Genomic DNA, 23161 nt, shown 5'->3' with positions numbered 1-23161 from the left:
TGGATTCTATCAATACTTGCTTATTTTCTTGCTTTGCCTTATACAAGGGAATGTTTAGCTGCCTCTTTCGAGTATCTCTCAGTATTTCTCTTCATAATACTATCAACCATCATTGCGATGAAGATTTTATTATTTAGGGAAATCAGAAAGGCCTTTTTAAAAATATTAAGATTAAACAATCAGTCAGGTGTAGGGCAGAATAAAACATTTTTGGACCCATGCCTCTGAATTATTTCTTAGAAAACTACTTGTGGATGTACTCCAACATAATGAGAGTGAACACCAAGAAAGAGGAAGATATGAGAACTAGGAAATGATGGACCTAATCTAAGAAAATATTGCAGGGTGAAAATTGTTCAGCAAATGCTGATTCTAATTAGTTCGGGCAGTGGCAGAAATGAGGGAAAGAAGCAGGTCCCTCAGTATAGATAGCAGAATAGAAATATTGGAATAATATAAAGATTTTATAAAGGAAAAGAATGTGAGAAAAAAATGTCAGAAAAACAATCAAGAAAGAAAATGTAATGATAATGTGCCTCAATACTTGACTATGGGATGAACAATATTTCCCTAATCATAATAAAAGTTGTTAATCTATTTTCAAATTTTAGAATCAGTATAGAGTGAAAGCATGAAAGATAATCAATGTTATAAACAGAATGTAAGCATTTTGTATTCTTGATCATATGGAAGTGTAGGTATCAGAAACTGACAGGTAAAAGAAGGAAGGAAGAGGTGAAATAAAGGTAGAATGGCTAATAGTCTCATTTTAGAAAGGGAGAATTCAAGAGATGTTAACTACAGGTGGTGGAAAAGAAAAAAGTGAATTAGTTAAATTTATAAATAGAAGAACTTCTTGAAGTGCCATATCTATATTGGGAGGAGATGGGTAAGGAGGGAGAGTGGTGAGGGTATGCTAAATTTCCTTTGCTCGGGAATAAGTCAACAGAGTTTAAATTTGTTAAACCATGAAACAGCAACATAAGCATATTATTTAGAGATATTGAGGTAATCACTGGTAGATCAAAAAAAAAAATCTGTGGTTAAAAAATGCACTTCAAATAATGAGAGTAAAAACCAAGAAAGAAAGGAAGATGTGGAATATTTGAATGGAGAAACAGGGGGTGGCGGTGGGGAGGGGGGGTGGTGTCAAAAGTAGAATAAAAAGTTGTTCTTTATTACAAATAATTCTTATTTTATTTTGTACTCCTCTGTATATATTATTTAGAAAGGAAAAAAGAAAAAGAAAAAGAGAGAAAAGAGAAAGAAATGCTGTGGAAAATAAGCAACAAAACAATCCACCAATTTTTCAAATATTTTTTGCCAAAGCTTTATCGATCATGGCTACCAATTTGAATTCCTTATATTATTTAAGACTTAAAGCTTCTTGATCCAGGATTGTCTCAGATTTTTCATACTAAATCCTCTTGCTTGTTTATCGCTGTGTTCCTTATCACCCCCACTTTTTCCGTTCCCAGTCATTAGTTTCCTGATTAGTCTGCACTTTCTGCTCCATTTGCTGGTAAGTGAATGCTTCTATTAAATACACTCATCTCTAGCTTTGCGGTGTGCCCAGTTTTCTTTGCCTAACTAGTCAGAAGGCCATCTGGAACTGGGAAGAATATGATATTAAAAATGTGAGGTAGAATCAGGCCAAGCAGCAAATGACTAGTACTGGAAACTATCCATAGGGTGAGTGTCCAAGGCAAGCGCTTTGGAGTGAGTCTGGCAAGGTATGATCTTGAAAACCACTTTTAAGGGTTGGAGATATTCTGCAGAAAGGAAAATTCTCAAAAGCATTGCTTACCACTTTTCCTTGATCAGGATCATAGAAACGTTCTAGTAGCTGAATACTGGTACTTTTGCCACATCCACTGCTTCCAACGAATGCCAATGTTTGTCCTGGACTAACAGACACTGAGAGACCATTCAGAACTTGTATATCAGGTCGAGAAGGATATGTAAATTTACAGTCGACAAAGTCAATCTGTCCCTGGAAGTTGTCCTGTGGATGGAAAGACTGGAATTATGTATGTACTCCTACTACAATCTAGAATATTGAAATGCACCTTCTGAATTTTAAACTTTAATACCAATGCTACCAAAATGCAAAGTCTAAAGATAGCAACTTAATAAAATGGCATTCTATTCCCTATCTAGCAGATGTAAAATAAAGGGAGACTTAAGCAGTGAAATTAAAAACATTTACCGTCTTATTCCCATTCTAACCTAAGGGGAATTCCTTGTCGTACATCACTATTCTGGAAGAAAGTCAAATGGAAGACAATAGTTAGAAGACATGGTTACGTCACAGAAGACAGTAACTGTCCGAACCTCTTCAGATCCATTTCCCCAAAGATTTAAAATGATAGCATTACACTTGAAATGATTTAAAAACAAAGTTACTTAAGCCCCATATTGCAAAGACAAATATCTCCAGTAGTATTATCTGAATTATGAATTCTAGAAATGGATAGATATTTAATAGACCACACAGAGTCTGTACTTTAATTGAGCTGAATGAGAAACAGATCATTAGACCAATTTAAAAAGATTTCCAAATTTAGTTTAATTTTGTTAAAATTTAGATTTGTTTTGCTCTCTTGAACATACTGGATGTTAAAAAATAGGCGGGGAAGATTAAAAAACACCAGTAGGGACTATCAATTAGAAGAAAAGCTATTTTGTTATGACCAAATTAATTTTCTAGGAGTCCCAATGAACTGAAACTTGAATTCGGATAAACGTAAATTAAATCATGATATTGAATAGGAAGAACTGGTGTTTCAACATTCCATACCAGAGTATCACTAGAACACATGGTGTTTGGGTAGCTTCATTATTCTGGAACTAAGTGTGTTTTAGAACTTAGCATTCACTGCATATCATTGCCTTCTTCAAATGCCTGCTTTATAATACTTTTTAATGTTAATTTATTTCATTTATTTACATTTATAATCTACTGTCTGTCCATTCTGAGTACATATGACTGAACCGGATACTGCAGGAATTTAGAAGCTAAGTGGTGTTGTATGACCAGCCCCAATGGCTATTATGCACACACACACATAAGCACAACCCTCCCCCATTGCCCTCATACCCCTATCCCTGTACTTACCCATCTTTCACCTGCACTACTGTATACACTGATTGAAGGTCGTCGGTCCAACAGTTGAAAAAAGCGTGCAGCTGATATTTTAGCTTTGGCATAATTTGGGGTGTAAGAGTAGGCTCTTCCAAAAGCTGTCCCACTCAGTACAACTGAAGAGATCACCCTGCAATCAAACAGACACCCAGGTGGAGAGGGGTGTTGTGTGGTTGGTGTGGCATCCAGCCCTGGTTCTGCTAGGAAAGAAACAGGGTGGCCTGGGCAGATCACTTCAGACTTGCCTGGAAATGTGAGGTTGGAGAGAGGAGCAGTTTTCAAATTGTGTTTGTTCTATGAAGAAAGGGTGAGAATAGGATCGAACAAGGGTGGAGGGGGGCTCAGAATTTCAAACCCTGCTTCAGCTATGATAGCCTCTTTTTAAAACTTCTCTTTAAGAAAAAACTTCTTCAAAGGAAAAAAAAAAAAAAAGAGAAGAGGAGGGCTTGAAAGATAGATCATCAGATTGGGTTGATTTTTTTTTTACAATGCTAACATTCTTTGAATCTATTATAAGAGCTTAAAAGAGAATAATTGGTGATATAAGCATCAATCTGTCTGTACCAAGCATATATGTAATTCACGCTTTAGACAGGATACAGCCACCTGCATCCTTCTCCTTGGCCAGCTTCTAACTTTTTTCAACATGAGAGTAATTAATGAGCAAATGAGTGACAAATGAAAGATAAACATGGTGGGAGAGAGTTCTGTTGCCGTACAGACTGTGATGCGAGGGACACCCTGCAAACTTGTCTGCCTGCACTGCCATGCACGGACGGCCTGCCTCAGTGGTGGTGGCAGGGCAACATCTGTGTGTTTTACTCCTCAGTTCACAAGCAGGGATTGTTTTAGGCCACACTTGCAAACCCAAACATCTCCAGGAGCCCAGTCCAAAGCTTAAAGCAAAGAAAAGCAACTGGAATAAAATGGGAGATGGTGGAAGGTGATCTCTTGGTTTTTAAAGAGAAGCCGGAAATTGGGAGTTTTCTGTAGCCTCAGAATTTTTGCATGTTGGCAAATAATTCTTCAAAAATCTTACATGAACTAAATGAGTCAACAGTTTGTAATTACTGACTTTAGTAGCTCAAAAATGTGCATAAATTAAGAAAAAAAAAAAACTTTCCTGTTTGGGATGGGTATAGCAGGGCAGGAGAAAAAATGTTTTCTATATTTCCAGAAGAAAGATGAAAGGCAGGAAGACAGAATTGATGACTTAAGTGAGAATGAACCCAGAATAACAGATTCTATTGGGACCACTTTTCCTAATGCCCTCCAAGGCTTTCTCAGACCATCTCCCCACCCCACCCCACCACACCCACATACATGAGCACCAACGTCTTGGTGCCCTGACATACGTAGGCTCTCGCCTCTGGAAATGTGAGAAACTGCACTCAAAGCTAATCTTACTGGATCAGCAGATTCTGGCTATAAGAAAGGAAAATAATTCCCCTGAACTGGCTTTTGCTATCTTTATCTAGGAGGAGTCAGCTAGAAACATGCCCTCTTTGCAAGAAGCAGAATTCAAATAAGGTAGTTCTCTGACCCACCTCAAATGGGCCTCTAGATTTTCTCAGCATTAACCAGTATGGTACACTGTGTAAATGGTTAATCCATCCTATTAACTCTGTACACACCCTTTTGCAATATGACTTTTTTACCACTCCGCGATATTGTGATTTATAATAAGAAACATGCATTTGGTCTTTGCTCAGATTCTGGCACAGAGCTCCTAAACCCTTGGAACTTCCTAAATCTAGAGAGTGATCAAGGAGTTCACCTCCAGGAAAGACTAAGGCTCTGAGGGATGTGAGAGTGGTGGGGACGGAGACCTTAACCTGGGGGATCTGACACTCTCTCCAAGCAGATGATTTCAGAGGGAAGTTGAATGTAGACTTTCATCAGGTGTCAGGAGTGTTGTGAGTATGATAATAAAGGAGAAACACATATCAGATCCTTTCATCAAAAGGTAGATTCCATTTCTCTATTCTTTAATTCTGAGCTTGGTTGTATGGTTTTCTTTGGCCAAAGACATATTAGAAAATGTGATGCATGCAGAGACTTAAAAAGTGCTTACACATTGGGTCTTGCTCTCATTTGTTATGCCAGGAAGAAAATAAGCTCGCCTGCAGGAGAGGCCCTGTGGAGACAGAAGTGCACTAGAAGCACCCCCAAGAACCCACAGAATCTTGAGAAATAATAAATCCCAGCTGTTCAAGACACCAAGTTTGGGATGATTCATTCAGCAGCAAAAGTAGCAAAAGCTAACAAAATAATAGAACCAGTGCTCATCTTTTATGAGCTTGGCCAACAGTCCTCACCTGAACACGTAGCTGAAGTGCAGCCCCTCGTTGGGTATTAAGTAACCTCCATATCTGTAGGAAGCAGAATTAGCAACAAACACTATGCACTGGGAAAAGCCAAAGCAGAATCCATAAACATTTGCTTTTCGAATGGCTGTCTTGAATGATTTCTTCAGCTCCCTCTCAAATGCTTCAATAAACTGCCTCTCCTTTCCAATTCCAGCAATAGTGCGGATATTACTGATGGCTTCATTTGTAATCTGAAGAATGAGTAAGAGTCTTAGGAATAAAAGAGCAGAGATAACTACTTTCCTGACTTTTAAGATGCTATATGGATTACATCTGGTGAAAATGGCAGAATGCAGTACAAATCAGAGATGAAGGCATCATCTGGGAACACAAAGAAGTTGCTGGAGACCAACCCACCTAGACATAAGACATTCCAACCGTTCAACTCAAGTTCTACTTAATACTAACATGGCTTCGTTGCCTCCACTTGTGGAAGAGAGAGGAAGGGAAAGGTACACGTGATTATCCTTGAAAGCTTTTTAGCTTCTTCGTTGATTCATTTAAAATGTCTAAAATGGTATCTTTAAATATATTCTGAGACAATGGATTGTTTAATAATATAAATTCAGAATTTTAGCTTCCATTTTCTTAAAAATTAATCTGACCAAAAATTATTTAAGATAAGTTAAAATTAAGTATAAAGTTTATTTTAGTCTATACTATGAATTTGTATTTGTTTCAATCCATACTCTAGGGTAAATAATTACTCTTTCTGCATTAGGATCTGATCCTAAGAAAAGACACAAGGATGGGCTACTTTTGACCACTGGCAAGTGAAATCCTTTTAGTTTCTGCCTACTTGCACAGTGTTCATTTTCCCTCTCTTATAAAAGACAAAACCTAAATTATAGTAAATTTGTTTAAAAAGTGAGGGTGTGTATATGTGTGTGCGTGATTTCTTATACCTAATAAATGTCCATGCTACCATCTCCTTATTTACTCCTGATAACCAGATATTAATTAGAACATACTTAGCAAAGTGCAGAGCTAAAATCTGAGTGTATTTGAAGTCTACACTATATCGCATGGTTCTATTTCGGGAAGACATTTGCTGCAAATCTAGTAGACACTAAAGTATGAAAATTAAAAGTGTGTCTCATTAAAAAAATGATAACTCCTCTTTGTGGGCAGCATGCCCCAAAATTTGTCCATACCCACTCAACCTCTCCATCAAAGCTTTATTGTCACAACCTTTGGGCAGAGGCACATATGAAAAGGGCTAGTAGGAAGTTGCTGACCATAAATGTTTGTAGGCTATCAGCTCCCTTAAGTCTCTTTGTACTACATACTCATTCTTAAAGTTTGTGTGATAGCCACCCAGCTGTAAGCAGTCTGAAAATTGCATCTGCAAGATTACCTGTCCTGCAGTCTCCAGAGCCTGCTTGTCTTGAGAGGCAAATCCTGTCAACATTCTGGTCTGTACGACTCCTGATAAAGCCAAGAAAGGGAGGAAGCACACTATGACCAGGCTTAGCTTCCAACTAAAAAAGAAGGCAATGATCATGGCCACCGTGATGTTAATGAAAGAATAGACCATCATTCCAATTTGAGAGCCAGCAGCCTGTAAGTCAGAAGCAATCAATCAACCTCATACAGTCTTTTTTTTTTTACCAAGTATCATTTTTTAAACTGAATATTAAAGGATATTTTACAATAAAAAATAGGTTTTTAAAAATTGTTATGATAAAATATATATATTAATTTTTTTTAGCCTTTTGTGAGGGTACAATTCAGTGGCATTAAATACATTCCCAATGTTAGGTAACCACCAACACCATCTATACCCAAAACCTTTTCATCATCCCCAACAAAAACTCTGTACCGTATAGCATACGGAATATAGTCAATAATACTATAATAGCATTGTATGGTGTCAGGTGGTTGCTGAACATATTATGGTGATCACTTCTTTAGGTATATAAATGTTGAATAACTACACCTGAAACTATACAATGTTGTATGTGAACTGTATTTTAATAAAAATCTTTCTTAAGAATCCTTCTTCCCATCCTGATAATCTTTGTTCTACTTTCTGTCTTTATAATTTCTAGTCTAGATACCTCATATAAGTGGAATAATATAATATCTTTCTGTATCTATCTTATTTTACTAATCATAATGTTTTCAAGGTCCGTTTGTGTTGTAGCATAATTAGAATTTTATCTCTTTTTATTTGAATCGAAGCACAATTGACATACAATATTATATTAGTTTCAGATGTACGACATAGTGATTTAATGTTTAAATCATTTATTTACAAAATGATCACCATTTTGTAACCATCTGTCACCATACAAAGTAATTACAATATCAGTGACTATATTCCCTGTGCTGTACATTACATCCCTGTGACTTATTTATTTTATAACTGAAATTTTGCACCTCTTAATTCCCTTCATCTATTTTACCCATTCCCCTACCCCACTCCCCTCTGGCAACCATCAGTTTGTTTTCTGTATTTATGAGTCTCCGTTTTGTTTGTTTGTTCATTTGTTTTGCTTTCTAGACTTTACATATAAGCGAAATCATATGGTATTTGTCTTTCTCTGTCTAACTTATTTCACTTAGCATAATACTCTCCATGTTGTCACAAATAGCAAGATTTCATTCTTTTTTATGGCTAATATTTACATATATATCACATCTGCTTTATCCATTCACCTGTTAATGGGTGCTTAGGCTGCTTCCATATCTTGGCTATTGTAAATAATGCTGCAATGAACATGGGGTACATGTATCTTTTCAAATTAGTGTTTTATTTTTCTTCAGGTAAATACGAAGAAGTGGAATTTCTGGATCATTCCTTTTAAAGCTGAATAATATTTGGTTGCATGTATAATATGTATATGCCATATTTTATTTATCCATTCATCTGTTGATATACTCTTGGGTGTTTTCACCTTTTGGCTACTGGTGTATAAATATCTGTTTGTGTCCCTGCTTTCAATTCTTTTGAATATATACCTTGGAATGGAATTACTGGGTCATATGGTAGTTCTATATTTAAAAAGATAAATTATTTTAAATTATGAGCTCCTGTAATGCATTTGAAGGTTAGATGAATAAAAGTCCATTTTATTCACAGCTTCTTGGAAACTTGTCTATTGACTAATCTCATTTCATGGGTGTCACAGCTGGAGCAGTCAATGTGAGATTAATTAAGCTCTAAGCATAGGCGGCATGTTGTCAGGTATCTATGCATTTGGCTTGCTTGAAAACACCCAGGCACTGGCCTCATGGTAATATTACTTATTATTTAGTGAAGATTGATATTCACTCTATAATTACAGTTTTGAAATTCATACAAGACCATTATAAAATATTGCTTTCTCACTGAAGTTAGCCTGCTCACTGGTAAAAAGTTACATGCTACCTTAATACATAGCTGTTTAATCAACACAGATGGACAAAATGGACCACTGTGGTAATTATTATCTGTGTTAATCAAAAGCCTTTGATGGTTCCAAGTCTTTATTTCAGTTGCAGCTATCCAAATGTGGCCAAAGGTTGGTGCCTTCTGTGTAGAAAACAGTTGGGTGGGTACAACAACATGACTACTCGTCAAAATTGAAGAGACTTCAGCATTTTTTAAGACAAAGAACATAAAATAACCAAAGGTAAGCATTAAGTAACCATAAGTGCTAAGAATAATCTGCATCTTTATACTATACTGAAGATTCAAATGGAATATATACTCTGTGGTCCAAAGAATTCCTATGTGTTGGTACTTACTCTGTTAAAGACAGGAGGAAAATCTAACTTAAAAATTTCTTATTTCTATACCTATGTTCATAGCAGCATTATCCACAATAGCCAAATGCCCATCTATGGATGAATGGGTAAACCAAATTTGGTGTATACACACAATAGTATATTATTCAGCCTTAAAAATAAAATGAAATTCTGACACATTCTACAATATAGATGGATTTTGAGGGTGTTAAGTTAACTGAAACAGGCCAATCACAAAAGGACAAATTTTGTGTGATTTTACTTATACAAGTTTTCCAGAATAGTAAAATTCATAGAGACAGAGTAGGTTGGTGGTTATTAGGGGTGGAGAGAGGAGAATGGGAAGTTATTTGTTTAATGGGTACAGAGTTTCTATTTGGGATGATGAAAAAATTCTGAATATGGTGTGGATGGCTGCATATTAACATGAATGTACTTAATGCCACAGAATTGTACACTTTATTAAACCAGTAAATGTTATGTTACATAGATTGTACTACAATTTCTTTTACAAGAATTTCTGATTGGCAAAGAGTACCAGCCATTATAGAGTATTCAAAAAACAGTTCAGTTTTATTTTTGGATTATTATTTTGTTTCCTTTTATATTTTGTTCAATTTATACTTTAAAAAGTAATAATGCCTAAGACACATAATAGAATACATGTTCAATAATATACATATATATTTACTTATTTTTACAAAAAAAGGAATCATACTCTATGTGTTACACTGTACTTTCATATTTTTTACTTAGTATAACATAACCATCCCTCCAGATCATAATACATAACACTTTGAAAAATAGCTGCTTAATATTCTTAGTACAAATGTATCATAATTTGTTCAACCATTTTCCTATTGGTGAATATTCAAGGTGTTTCCAGGAAATTTTATTAATTTTTTGATCAATATAAAAAATATCCTTGAATGCACATTGTCACACTATAGGAGAGAATTTACTAATATGTGAATTTTGCTCAGGGGGTTTTACCTACCTGATTACTTTCTAAAAAATGTTCAAAGAATTCATACTGTATAAGTGGCAGTTTCTCCTCATTTTCAAAAATACAGGAAATTATCATACATGATAGTTTTTACTGAGTTGACAGGTGGAAAATAGCATATCATTATTTTATTAGTATTGCTCTATTAATGAAGTTGAATGATTCTTCATTGGTTATTTGTCCTCTTACATTTCCTTTTTAGGTGCGGGGAGGACTGCCTGTCCATATACTTATTTTTTAAACTTTTTCATTACTTGATTTTTGTTCTCTTATCAAATTTAGGAGTACTGAACATATTAGATTATTAGGTATATTAAACCTTGTTATAAATATTTATCTAGTTTGTCATTTGTTTATACGAAAGTTATAAAATTTTATGTAGCCCAACAAGTATACTTTATGGTTTTCTATTTTCCTTGAGAGAATCAAAATAAAATTTTTCAAGAAGTCAAGATAATTTTAAAGTACACTTAGAATAATTAATGTCCAGGAATAGATAAGGGGAAATTTTTGAAAGGAAAAATTATTATGCAGAGATCTGTTTTACCAGATAATAAAAATGTATCATAAAATTATAATAATTAAAAGCATAAAGTTCTGATATAGAATAAATGAAATTGATCAATGAAAGAGAATAAAGAATATCCAGGTCATAGTTCAAAGTGTACATGGGAAGTCAATATTCACAATGGGCAGAAGAATTCAAATCAATGGAAAATGGAATCTATATTAAATATTTTTGAAATATTTTCTACCCAACTTGAAAGGGAAAAAAGCCAAATTTCTATGCCACACCAATACTAAAATAAATTTGACCTGAATTAGTAATCTCATTTTAAAATAGTTTATTATAAAAACTCTTAGAAACTGTTTTTTAAAGGATAAGTAAAATTTTTATGAGATTATTAGCTGTTACTATCCAAATTCTAATGAAAGCAAATAATCTTTAAAAGTCCCTTGCAGACTGAGGGTCACAAGAATGGAAGAGGTAAGATTATGGTTTATTTATTTAACCTAAATTCAAGAATAAGGTGAACTAGACACTAGAATGTTCAGGTGATAAGAGTGAAATCGGTATAGACTTTCTTTACGCAGTAAGACAAGGCATATTAATACTTTTAAAAATAATTTTACTCTGAGTATAATCCAATAATTACATTTGAGAACTAAAAAAATATATTGAAGGATGTCCCACTCTTGACATAAAATGATACAAATTGCTTACAAGCGGGAAAAGCAAGGGGAAATTTTAAATAGGGAATTCTTTAAGAAATGGTCGTACATTAAAATGATGAATTTTGCAGTCATTAAAAATCTATCGTAGAATAATAAAGACCAAAAATTAGCTCATATCAGACTGCTTTAGGGGAAAAATGAAAGATTACTAAATAATATCTACAGTGTGACCCAAAGTCTGTGGGAAACACATGTATACATAGAAAAAGCATAGAAGAACTGAAAGGGATTTTCCTTTGAATCGGAGAATTCCACGTTCCTTTGAAATTCTCCTGTATCATTGTCCATATTTTTGGTTGCACTTGTAGCAGTCAAGAAATACACCACATCAACCCAAAGAGTTTTTCTTCCAAGATCACAAACAAATCATGATTTTTCTTTTCTTTTCTTTTTACATTCTTACAGAAAGTGAATAAAGGTGCTGAGAGGCAAACTTGACTCTAGTTACTTTAATCTAAATGCCTGCTTTTATAAAGGTGTAATTATACACGTAAGTCCCCTGAACAAGGTTGCAGGTTCTGGGGCTTAGAAACCACAGCTTAGTCTCCATTAGTCTGCAAGACAGCTCTTTGAAAGTTCACGATTCTAGGTAGCAATCATTTATTTTTTTCCCTCAGTTTCCTGACTGGGCTGCTCAGAACAGCTTCTCTTTTCCTAAGACTAACTGGACCCTGGACACCGAGGTAAGGAAAGTTGTTTCCACACACTCTTTGCTTCCACCCTCTAGGGGGTGCTATTAAGTCTTGTGAAATCTGAGCCTCTGAGCCTAAAAATGATGAGAGGAATCTCAGGAAAGTTAGTTCTTAATCGCTCGACTCAGAGGAAATCCAAATTCCCAATATATTTTGATTTATGCCATAACAATGATTCTGGTCACTGCCTTGGAGACCCTGTCCATTTTGGGTGCTGTTACGCAGCATTGGAAAGGGGAGGCAATGTGCCTCTCGGATATCCCAATTTCACGGGGTCCTATTCTATAGAAAATACACTGGTGATTATCTGAAGGCTCAAAAGAAAGTCTATTCCAGTTACACCAACCCTAGAACACACCCTCCATCCTACCCATAGCTTACCCCTTGAACTTGGGAAGCATCTGTAGCAAGCCTTGTTGTCAGTGCTCCAGGGCTATTTCTGATGTCATCAAACCAGCCAATGTTTTGCCCTAATATTGCTCTAAAACCAAATTTACGTAGCCTTTTTGTGAGGAGTTCCCCGGATTTAGCAAAAGTGTATCCCTAAAATGTAAAGTGATAATTTAGTGATAATTTAATATGAAAAGGGGGGGGGGAAGATAGCTAAATCATTTATTTAAAAACAAAATTTCTTACCTGCAGAAATTGAGTGCAAAGGGATACACAGCCCATTGCTACAAAGAGAAGGCACACATCACGGATCTGTGACCTTTGTTCTTCTTTATCAAGAAGTGAAAAGGTCTTTGCAAGACAGTAAGCAAGAAAGGAACTTTATTATAACAATAGAAAAAAAAACTGACTATGTCTAAAAGAAATTTGTCTTAAGCATTGGGTTAAAAACAGTTTTACTTTAAACGTACTTTGAATATGTGTATTTTAATTCCTTGGGGGGAAGGAAGCCTGGAGAATGAAAACTAATGGTTACGATTTACAAAATTTTTAAAATTTAAAATTTTTTTAAATTTTTAAAACGTTTTCTATTGCAGTTGACATACAATATTATGTTTCTGGTGCACAACATAGCAATTAGACATTTATGTAGAATTTTTGTCTTGTTTCTTTGCCTGTTGTAGGCAATTGTGTTGGCTTTCCTCTGATACAAATGAAAAATATGGAATGCCTCAAATTCTTTATGTAATAAGGCAAAGGCAAAGGAAGGAAGGAAGGAAGGAAGGAAGGAAGGAAGGAAGGAAGGAAGGAAGGGAGGGAGGAAGGGAGGGAGAGAGAAAGGGAGAGAGGGAGGGAGGGAGGGAGGGAGGGACAGAGGGAGGGAGAGAAGGAGGAAGGAACTTGAGAATTTGAGAATGTTTTCTGGGACAAAAGTCAAAATAATATGTCTTTCTCCAATAATAGATGTTATAAACATAATTTTTCCACTCAGGTACACCTTTCCTGTTATCAGTTTTACACATATGTTAATATATATTAACATTAAAAAAGCAACTATCAAGGCATTGACTATAATTGGCTTAGAAGAGAAAAAAGTTTCCAACCATCTGAGGCTGAAGTTGTTGCCTCTCAATCATCAGAAGCTGAAAACATTCTCCTCAAAAAACTATGGAAATTGTGAGTGGGTTTTTTTAGTCTATAATAAGCAGTAAACTATACTCATAAGTATGTTCTGAACTTACAGACATATGCCCAAGTAAGCAATTGGGGATCAAACTGTTACAATACGAAAATGGAAAGAACTGCATATTCTAGTGACATTATCCTATGGTAATATGGATTTTGCATACAACAAAACCTTCATAATTTAGACTAAATGAGGGAATGGTGAGAATTCAGAAAAAAGTATACATTATAGAGCTATACAGTAAATCCTTATTTATTGTTCTGAGTTAATTTGAGTAACTAGAACAATGCCAACAAGCAGTTGCTCAAAGGAAACTATTCAATAAATGTTTGAGTGCCTGCTATATGCCAAATAAATCCCTTGAGAACAACATAAACTACTCCATTTATGGATTCTTTTTTTGCAAAGCAAAAGTAACATTCAAATTATCACAAATTCCAAAGTAGAAAGAAGGGTTCTATATTAATGAGATTTACTGTTTCTAGGATAGAGTGTCTCGAGCTTTCATGGTTCTGAATACAGGTAAAAATGAGTTCAGAAGCCATCATTCTTCTCAGCTTATAATAACTCACATTTTTAATTTACAGAGTTCAAAAATTCAGGTACTTAAAGATGTATTTCAATTTGGTTTTAAACAGCACTATAAAATCCCCTGTAACCCCAAACTGTGAAGCCACACTTTCCATTCTCCCTAAGGTCAACCACCTATTACAATCACGAACTATAGGACTGCAGATTAGCTGGTTCAGCTTTTATTTTATAGATGAAATATTTGGCCATTGTTAAATCCACACAACTGTCTAGTTCAAGATTGAACATCTACCTACCCATAATCTTTTTTTGTCAAAATCCTGCTCTATGAGGTCTTTGTACTTTCTTATTAAAATTCAACCCAAAGGGCTACCCATCAATAGGTTCCTCTGTTCTTAAAATAGCTGGAGTTTGAGCATACATCGGTGTCATTTTAATAATTGTTACTTTAAGGAGAAAAAAACATTCATTAAACTCTTACTATTTGCCAAATGACAAAAATATTAATTAACCTAATTTACTTAAAACAACCCAGTGAGGTAGATTTTCTTGCCCCATATTACAGATGATGAAAGTAAGCCTCATCAAGGAAAAGGCACTTGCCCCAATGCACAAAGAGAATACAGAGCAGAGACCTACTACAAATTCAGGGCTGGCCGACTCCACAATCCATGCTTTTTCCTCGCATGCTACATCCAAATTGCTGTGCTTAGAACAGTTGGCACATGTTTTAATTCAAATAGACTTAGGAGTTTGAATCAGATAAATTATGCTTTACATGTATATTGAGGCTTCACTAGATTAGCAACCAGGCTACTAATAGAGTCCAACCATTTGCTAGGTCCAAGTTCCAAACCGTGGTCTCAGTACACTAACTGTGAATATTGTGCCTTTTAGGTATGTCAGAATGAGAACAGTGCAATTAAAAACAGACTATTATCTGACTCATGATTATACTCTACGAGATGAAAGCATCATTAACTTACTGATGAATATGCAATAATTGCGCTGAGAGACAAACAGAAACAATGTTCTTTATCAGAGAGGAAAAGTCATAATGTGTTTGGCATCATTCTTTCAGCATATTTAACCCTGTGAGAATATTAACCATGAGCAGACTTTGGATTTCACCAACTAGATCCTGCTTCTCTGGTTCTGTAGCCCTTAAGCGAAAAACTACATTGCTTGGGTTAAGTTTTCCCTAGGATTCCTGGTTATGACCAGGAGAATTACAGAGCATATTCTCACTACCAATAACCAGTGGGTGCTCCAGGAGCAAAGTGGTCATAGCTAAATATCAAGTTTTTTCTGACTTGGCCATTTCAAAGACTACTAGAGCTGGAAGGTATCTTAGAAGTTACCTTTGTCAATCCTTCCTTTTATACTTAAGGCCCAGAGAAGTGGTGTGATATAACCCCATGGCATACAGTACTTGATAAATAACTAGCAGAACCAGTTTAAAAACAAAAACAAACAAACAAACAAACAAACGAAAACAAAAAAACCCCACATCTCCTGACAGGGAATCCAGGACTCTTTCCACAACAGCTCATAGACAAGACAAAGTTGGCTTGAGTATATTTCTTACTCTGCTTTTATAAGATAGAAAAAGATGATGGGCAAATACTATGACCTCCTAGATTTATTTTAAAAGCAAACACCTAGAGCATAGTCTTGGGTCTTTACGGATCCAGCCCCATCCCCTCCACCTTCTACATCTACATCTACTCAGTACAGTGCATTTCCAGAGCCTCTCCCCACTAGAATGCCAGATTCATAACAGCAGGGAGGGGCTTTGATTTTCGTATTCACCACTCTGTTGCCAACATCAGCAACAGTACCTGGTGAACAATAAGTATTTGTTGAATGATGAGTGGATTTTTGTTTAATGTCTGTCTTCCTCATAGACTTGAAACTCCATTAAGGAAGACACCGAGACTGATGACTGCATTCCCAAGTTCCTGGCACTGTGCCTAGGAGAGAGAATCAACGAATATCCCTTGAGTGAACGAACAAACATTCCTATTATTTTAGGATATTGTACTTACTATTCATTAAAGAATATAAATTAATTATTTAAAAAATTTTTCAGCATAAAGGTTTTTCCATCATCAGAAATTCAATTTACCAGAGTCCTCGTGTTTCCAGTATCCTGTCTCTCTGTAATGAGCATGATTTCCTCAGTTACCACAAGGGGGCAGTGTGAACACGGAAGCCATAGCTGCAGCCCTCCCTGCACAATTGACTTGGACTGTGTCTGTGGACTCTACGAGTCTTTCTGTACAACTCATGCCTGTGGGGTCATTTTTCTGCTGACAAATCTTTTAGCTAGTCTTCAGAAAAACTGAGTTCTAGCCCTGGCCCCACCACCTAATGCATATGTTACCTTGAACAAATTAATAAAGTTTTCTACGTTCTAGGTTCGCTACCCTGTTGACCTTACATGGTACATGTGTGTAAATTTCAACTAAGAAAATTTGATAGCATTTTGATAAATAATTTTGCGATGATAAGGTTTAATTAGAACCTGACTCTGTAGTCACACTATCTGGATTTGACTTCCCCAGACCCATTACTTGCTATCCTAAGTTCTCTATGCTTTAGTTTGCTCCTTTGTAAAACGGGAACAATAAGAATACCTTCCTCAGATGGTTATTAGATAAGTTTAGTGAAATATTATATATAAAATATTTAGTATCTAATTTATGTTTGTAGTTATTATTATTATTTATAACAATGAAGTCAGATGGTGACCAGCAAAACCCTTAGGAAGTAAAAAAATTGAAAATATAATTTTTTTCTCATGCCTTATTTTACTTCTGTCTTCCTTTTCTGTTTCCTCTCCACTGCCCATGTAATGGTGCAATCAGCAGGAGAGCAGGGAATTATACAACATGCAGTGACACCTGCTATTATAAGTCAAACTTTGTACCTCAGCTGCTCAGCAGAAACAAAATAGCCCTAAAACCCTTTTATATTATTCAACAAAACTGCTTTGCATTCTAATTTGGTTTGCGTATAGGTAAATTACCATCTTCTAACACTATATGTCCAGCTTTAGTGCAGTTTTTTACAGACATGATGACTGTATGAATATCCTGCCAGCCCAAATGACAATGCCTGGCTTTGTCTTCTTAACTTGCGTGTGATGGAGACTTGAGGTATTTTTAATCCTTTAGAGATGAGGAAAAACTAATTACATTAAAGTAAATGACAATATCCACTGACAGAAGAACGAAGGGTGAAGAGAATAAAGCTAGTCCAGCTGTTTGCTTACCCCAAGAATCTGGCTGAATAAAAAGGCATAGAGAGGTGTGACTGCTCCATTGACAGCAGCACCCACAGCCCCTACCAGCATGTAGGGCCATTCCTGAGCATTGAATTTCAGAATCCTCCTAACTGGAGCAGGTTCAATTTCTTCTTCCACAGGAATGTCCTTTCCCTTGAGGAGAAAAAGGCTTTCATTAATCATCCAAATATAGACTCATTTTTGCATATACTCTCTTTATACAGCAGACCCTTTGTCATTCACAGACATAAGGCTCATCCTTTCATTGGTTAAGAGTGACCTCAAAGATCTATGAGATGTGGTGAGGAATGATTTTGAATTTCTCGAGACCTTACTATCACCAGAAGGAAGGAGCCTGGAGGAGCCTGAGAGTGAGCTTATAGTTCTCATTTTATAGTTACATACATTATAACTCTTGGAAAGTAAACAATATGTTAAATCTTTGAGAAAAAGAAACCCCTGATTTAAATGCCAAAGCTCTATAATCTAGTAACTGAGTAAAGCTCTAAGGCAAGCCAGTATATCTGAAATGAGTTAAAATAATTTTTTAAATTTGTTATGTCAACAGTTATCATTTACATGTTTTCTGTAAGTTTTTCCTTAATTAATGCCCAAAAGTAAATTGTAACCCATTTGGATTTCTAAATGTCACACTTTCTTCACAAGGAGTAATAATTATTTCAACATTTTCCTATTCTGGTCTCTTTATTTGGCATTGAACTGTCAGAACTAGCAAATTTTTATCCTCTCGAAGGCAAGTGTATTCAGAACCTTATTATTTTTCCTTGCTATAGATATTACTCAGCGCTTAGTCTTAAACCCATTTATTCAAAACTTTGTTAAATTTATTACCCACTTTGTTTGAGAAAGGATTTTAGGTGGCTTATATAGATCTGTATCGATTTTTTTTTTTACTTTTTCTATTAAATATGCTAACAATATCTACTGTATGAAACTACTAATTAGCTTTCTCTAATTTGCCCTTTAGTCAACTGAATGTCAGGAACGTACAGCAGCAAGAACTTTAAATACTTTGCTTACAAAGTCAAAGACCACATTACCAATTTCGTTTAAATATAAGCCTGGTGTCATGTTCATGTCATTAGTGTTGCAAGCCAGATAAGATACAGAAAGGCAACTCAGCTGGAGATGGATATTAGTGCCTCTATTTCAAGTTCTCTCTTGGCCTGCCCTCAGCACTTGTACTTGTCATGACTACTTACTCATGTAGCAAATCCTTCTGTTCAATGATGTTATCTCTGACTGCTTACTAACTCAAGGAATCAATGCCAGAGAAAAAGAAACAAATCTAAGAAAGTGTAAATGGAACAGGCGTATGAAGAATGGGGTTCTTGGATGAGCTCCACACCGTCACCAATGGAATATTTTAGCTCTTTGGCTCTTTGGGTCTTAGTTACCTGATCCTCAAAATGAGAGAGTTGAACTAAGTTGTTTTGGGTAGGCAGTTTTCTATGGGTCTCTCATGTTTCTGTACATCTTGTGAACAGATGCATCGAGTACCTTTGTTCAGCCTATTTTTTCAAGGACGTTTGTATAGAAAATAGCCTTGGAGAACACAGATGGTATCTCCATCCCAAGAAAAAGGCAGATGTGCTTACTGCCCATTATAAAAGAGTCAGGCTACGCAAGCCTGGGATTCCTCTCTCTTAACAACCTCCCCTTCCATTACTAGTATCATCTGGCCCTCTTTGTATCAACTTATAACAAGTGGGTGTTCTGTTGAGGAACCAGTGTAAATGCTGTACTCTGGCTACTGCTATTGCTATGAATAATAAAGTCTTTTGTCTCTGACTCAGGGTTGTCATGTATTCTGCCAGCATTCCTGACATAGTCAGGCTAACTTGATAACTTGCAATAGAGTAAAATATCAGACCCTTTACATTTCTAGATAGTAGTGGTGTCCAGATCTGGATGCATACTAGATTCATGTGGGTCTATGCTTAACAGTACAGATTGCTGGGTATAATCACCAGAAATTCTAATTTAGTGAGCATAAGTGTGCATTTGTGTTTTAAAAAAATTTTCCTCAGGTAAGTCTGGAGACAAAACCCATTTTGTGAGATCGTTGTCAGTACTGTTTAGATCTCCAAGACTCCTTCCAGCACTAAATATCTAGGATTCCATGATTATACACTTTGAAAGTATCAGTTCTATTACACCATCTTGGAATATTGAACTCCAGCGTTTCCTGGAACCATTGCCCCTCAGGATGGTCTACCCATGGCTTTGCATGACAGAGATTTCCCTGGCTTTCTTATACCTGAAGGTATCCCAACCCTAAATGACAATACTGAAGACATGTAAAAGCAATGCTATGTTCTTTTGTATAGTAGCTCTCATGCCAAGATTAACTAACAAAAAGCAAAAATTAATTAATTTGAATAATTTTCTTTTGTCTGCTTTTACTAAAAATTTGACTTTAAAGGAAACTGTTTCTTAACCACAAAAGATGTGGCTATCAAGACTGAATGATGCAAAAACCAGAAAATCTGTCCCCAAGTAATTGACTTTTGATTGACTTTCATTTAACATACTAAAAAGAATACTAGAAGAAAAAAATAAAACAAAATATAATTAAAGTCATTATATAGAGAACATTTTTCTCTATGATATTGCAAAGCTAAAGACAAATTCATCCATCTGAAAAAAAGCTAAAAGATGAATTCAGATGAATAAAGAAAAGATTGATAAATTCACAGCAAACTAGTAACTCAGAGATGAAATTATGTATGTGTTTCCTCACTACAGAGTTCCTGTCTCTATTGTAGCAATGTCAAGTTACACAATGCTCATCTGTTTATCATACGTAAAGAAATATCCTGCCAGCAACTTTAGTGCATAAAGGATAGTGGTTCTCATTCATCTTTGCTTCCCTAACACAATACCCAGCACATAATAGGTGTTCAATCAATGTTCATTAGATGAAAGAATGAATGAAGCTTTTATGTCTGTGGTGCATACATGCAACAAAACATTTACTTTAAAAAATACTGATTGTATACCTAACAGATGGTTCAATGCTAGACACAGGGCTTTTCCTAATTACCCCTTCCGTTTTCTTATATATGTTAGGTGAAAATAAAACTTCTTACTTAAATTTTGTGTCCTGCTCTCTACATTTTGTTACAATCCATAGGAATCTCCTGCCTCGAAAATGACTTTGAGATTTGATGATACGAAATGTAACTATGACAACGGAGCAGAGATTCTTCAAATGAATAAATACCGACTCATTTTTATGGCTCTTGTCTCTGTCCTATCTTTTAACTAAACGCCTAAACACTATCTTATAAATTAGCTATGGTGAAGTGATAGGTTTCTAACACTTTAGGGGAGCAGGATTTTACCACCCCAAAATATGTTTCTTTGGTGCGAGGATTATTTTTGGTTGATTATTTTTAAGAAACGAAAGACTCAGGAGTGGCTTCTTATCTTCCCCCTTTAACTGCCTAAAAGAATTTGGGTAGATGGCCCGTTCCAGAATGGGAGATGTCAGCAGCAATAACTACAAAGATTATGAGCTAGGTGTGGTAGACTGGGGGGAGTTTAGTATGGCCTGCTTATTAAAGTTCTCCCTGCGTCCCTTTGTCTCTGCATTGCATGACAAACATTTACTTTTCCCATCTTCCTGCGAATTGCTTTTCTGCCCTTTGAAATCCCAGATCTCTGCTCCCTTCCTCTCAGCTCTGAATAACACCTAAGGCTCAATTGTCTAATTGTCTTTGGGCCTCATAGTCTTATGGAGCCCCCATATGTATGAAATTAAACCTGATTTTATCCTGCTAATCTGTCTCTTGTCAATTTAATTATTAGACCAGCCCAAAGAAACAAGAGGGATAGAGAGGAATTTTTCTTCCCCAGCAGTTGGTGCAGTTGGCAGGATCTTCACCGACTGGAAACTGCCTGCTCCAGGGACTGCTGCAGCTGAGAGATCCTGGAACCTCTGACAAGAGCCGGCAGAAGGTACACATTCTTACCACGTCAGCCTCCTTGACCTCTGTTGTGGGGTCTGGTGGAAGCCAAAGTAGTAAGAGTCTTTTTTCTTTGACCAGCCAAAAGAACCAACCTTGGTTTTACTTCTTATATATGCCACCTTTGTTTTTTAGTCAGTATCCCTAAAAGAGATGCCTAGATATCAGAGACTGAAACCTCTAGCCTGCAGGTTTCCCCTTATCCTAGACTGAATTTTATTAGCATTATCACTAAGATCTGACTGCATTAATAAGAGCCAAAAGTACAGCTTAGAGAGTAAGGAAAAATGGGCTGCTGTCTTAGGTCTGTCACCAGCTAACTGTGAGACCTTGAGTCAAATATGCTGCTTAGAGTTTGGAAGAACAGACTTCTTATGGACCCATCTCTTCTAAGTTTTCAGAGTCAAAACTCTAAGAGACCACAAGGTGGAGATAACTCCTTTATGTAAGTAAACCTTTTGCATTGTGACATAAGATAGAACATTTCCCAATTAACAGGAGGTAAGGCTAGAGCTTCTATATCAAGATGAGGAAAGGGAAGAATTTCACCTGTGCTTGGGCTTGCAGAATTTAGTCAACTATTAAATACTTTAAAATTTACTGGGATTAGAAATTCTATAAGTTAAAATTTATTAACCACAATTCTACTGTTTTCTTTTAAAAATACTGAATTCTTTAAATCTAAAAGACTAATATAATTATCATATTAGCAAGCAGTGTTAACAGAAGCGTAAGATCTTTTGTTTTTGGAGCTTTAGCAAAATCACATTGGCTTCCCTGTTATTTTCTTCCTCCTTTCTTTCCCCTAACTGGAGAAATATATAAATTGGCATCTTTTTTTAATTACACTGGTTAACATTTGAGTTTAATTGTTCCATTCTAATTTACAATGAGTAGAATATTATATGGAACATTTTAATTTCTCTAAAACTAATCTCTGTGTTTAATTTAGGTTTCCTTTTATTTAGATGACTCTCTTCTGAGTTCTCCCTGCATTATAAGAACTCCTTGGGAATCTGAACCCCAGGTCTCCAGGGAATCTGATTGTACTCTGCAACTATGCTGGGCCATCTACCAGTCTCAACAATAACAACACAATTGGTTTTTTTCTCTTCCTTTCTAACTCTCTTCTTTTATTGTCAAATGTTTACCCAGCAATTAGGAAAACAGATACATAAAAATGCAAAAATTGAATGTGATTGGCACTTCTTCGTTTGAAACTTCGGTGTAATGTTTGGCTCTTTTTCTCTTGAAGTTGTATTAAATGCCTGGCATGTTTCCTGTATATATTAGTGACAGCACCATAAACATAAATGAAATACCTATTTCTAGAACTAAAAGAGAACTTGAGTCCTTATTGGCAAAATCCAGTAAGCAATTATGCATATTAAATGTTTTCTGTGATTCATCCTGCTGCACCTGAGAAAAAGTGTTCTATGAAATTTATTCAAAATGACTATTAAGTAGTGGAACCTCAATTTAGTCATTATTAATACATTGAAACCAATGGAGAGCCTTAATAATTCTTCTATCTTCGTTGCAAGATCATAAGTAGTAATTAATTTTATTCCAATAGTCATTATGAACCAATGT

The 23161-nt window shown here is 35.6% G+C and overlaps 1 protein-coding gene across 6 annotated transcripts in view; it reads right to left on the bottom strand.

Annotated features, from left to right (window-relative positions):
* The window catches only part of ABCB11 (ATP binding cassette subfamily B member 11), an 84186-nt gene that overhangs the window by 10954 nt on the left and 50071 nt on the right, over positions 1-23161 (bottom strand). For 4 of the 6 annotated variants that reach the window (XM_016165411.2, XM_036236799.1, XM_016165414.2 and 1 more), the window contains 7 exons: positions 17565-17729; positions 12817-12921; positions 12562-12723; positions 6872-7075; positions 5464-5705; positions 3119-3275; positions 1808-2005 (listed from right to left, as the gene is read on the bottom strand). In XM_016165411.2, coding sequence (XP_016020897.2) covers positions 1808-2005; positions 3119-3275; positions 5464-5705; positions 6872-7075; positions 12562-12723; positions 12817-12921; positions 17565-17729 — 1233 coding nt within the window. Of the gene's footprint in view, positions 1-1807; positions 2006-3118; positions 3276-5463; positions 5706-6871; positions 7076-12561; positions 12724-12816; positions 12922-13479; positions 16261-17564; positions 17730-23161 lie in introns of those variants that run through there. The other 2 variants (XM_016165413.2, XM_016165416.2) reach the window with 2 other exon arrangements.

This window comes from Rousettus aegyptiacus, unplaced genomic scaffold (genome assembly GCF_014176215.1).
Source record: "Rousettus aegyptiacus isolate mRouAeg1 unplaced genomic scaffold, mRouAeg1.p scaffold_m13_p_2, whole genome shotgun sequence".
Taxonomy (NCBI): domain Eukaryota; kingdom Metazoa; phylum Chordata; class Mammalia; order Chiroptera; family Pteropodidae; genus Rousettus; species Rousettus aegyptiacus.
This window is presented reverse-complemented; position numbering and strand designations above follow the sequence as displayed.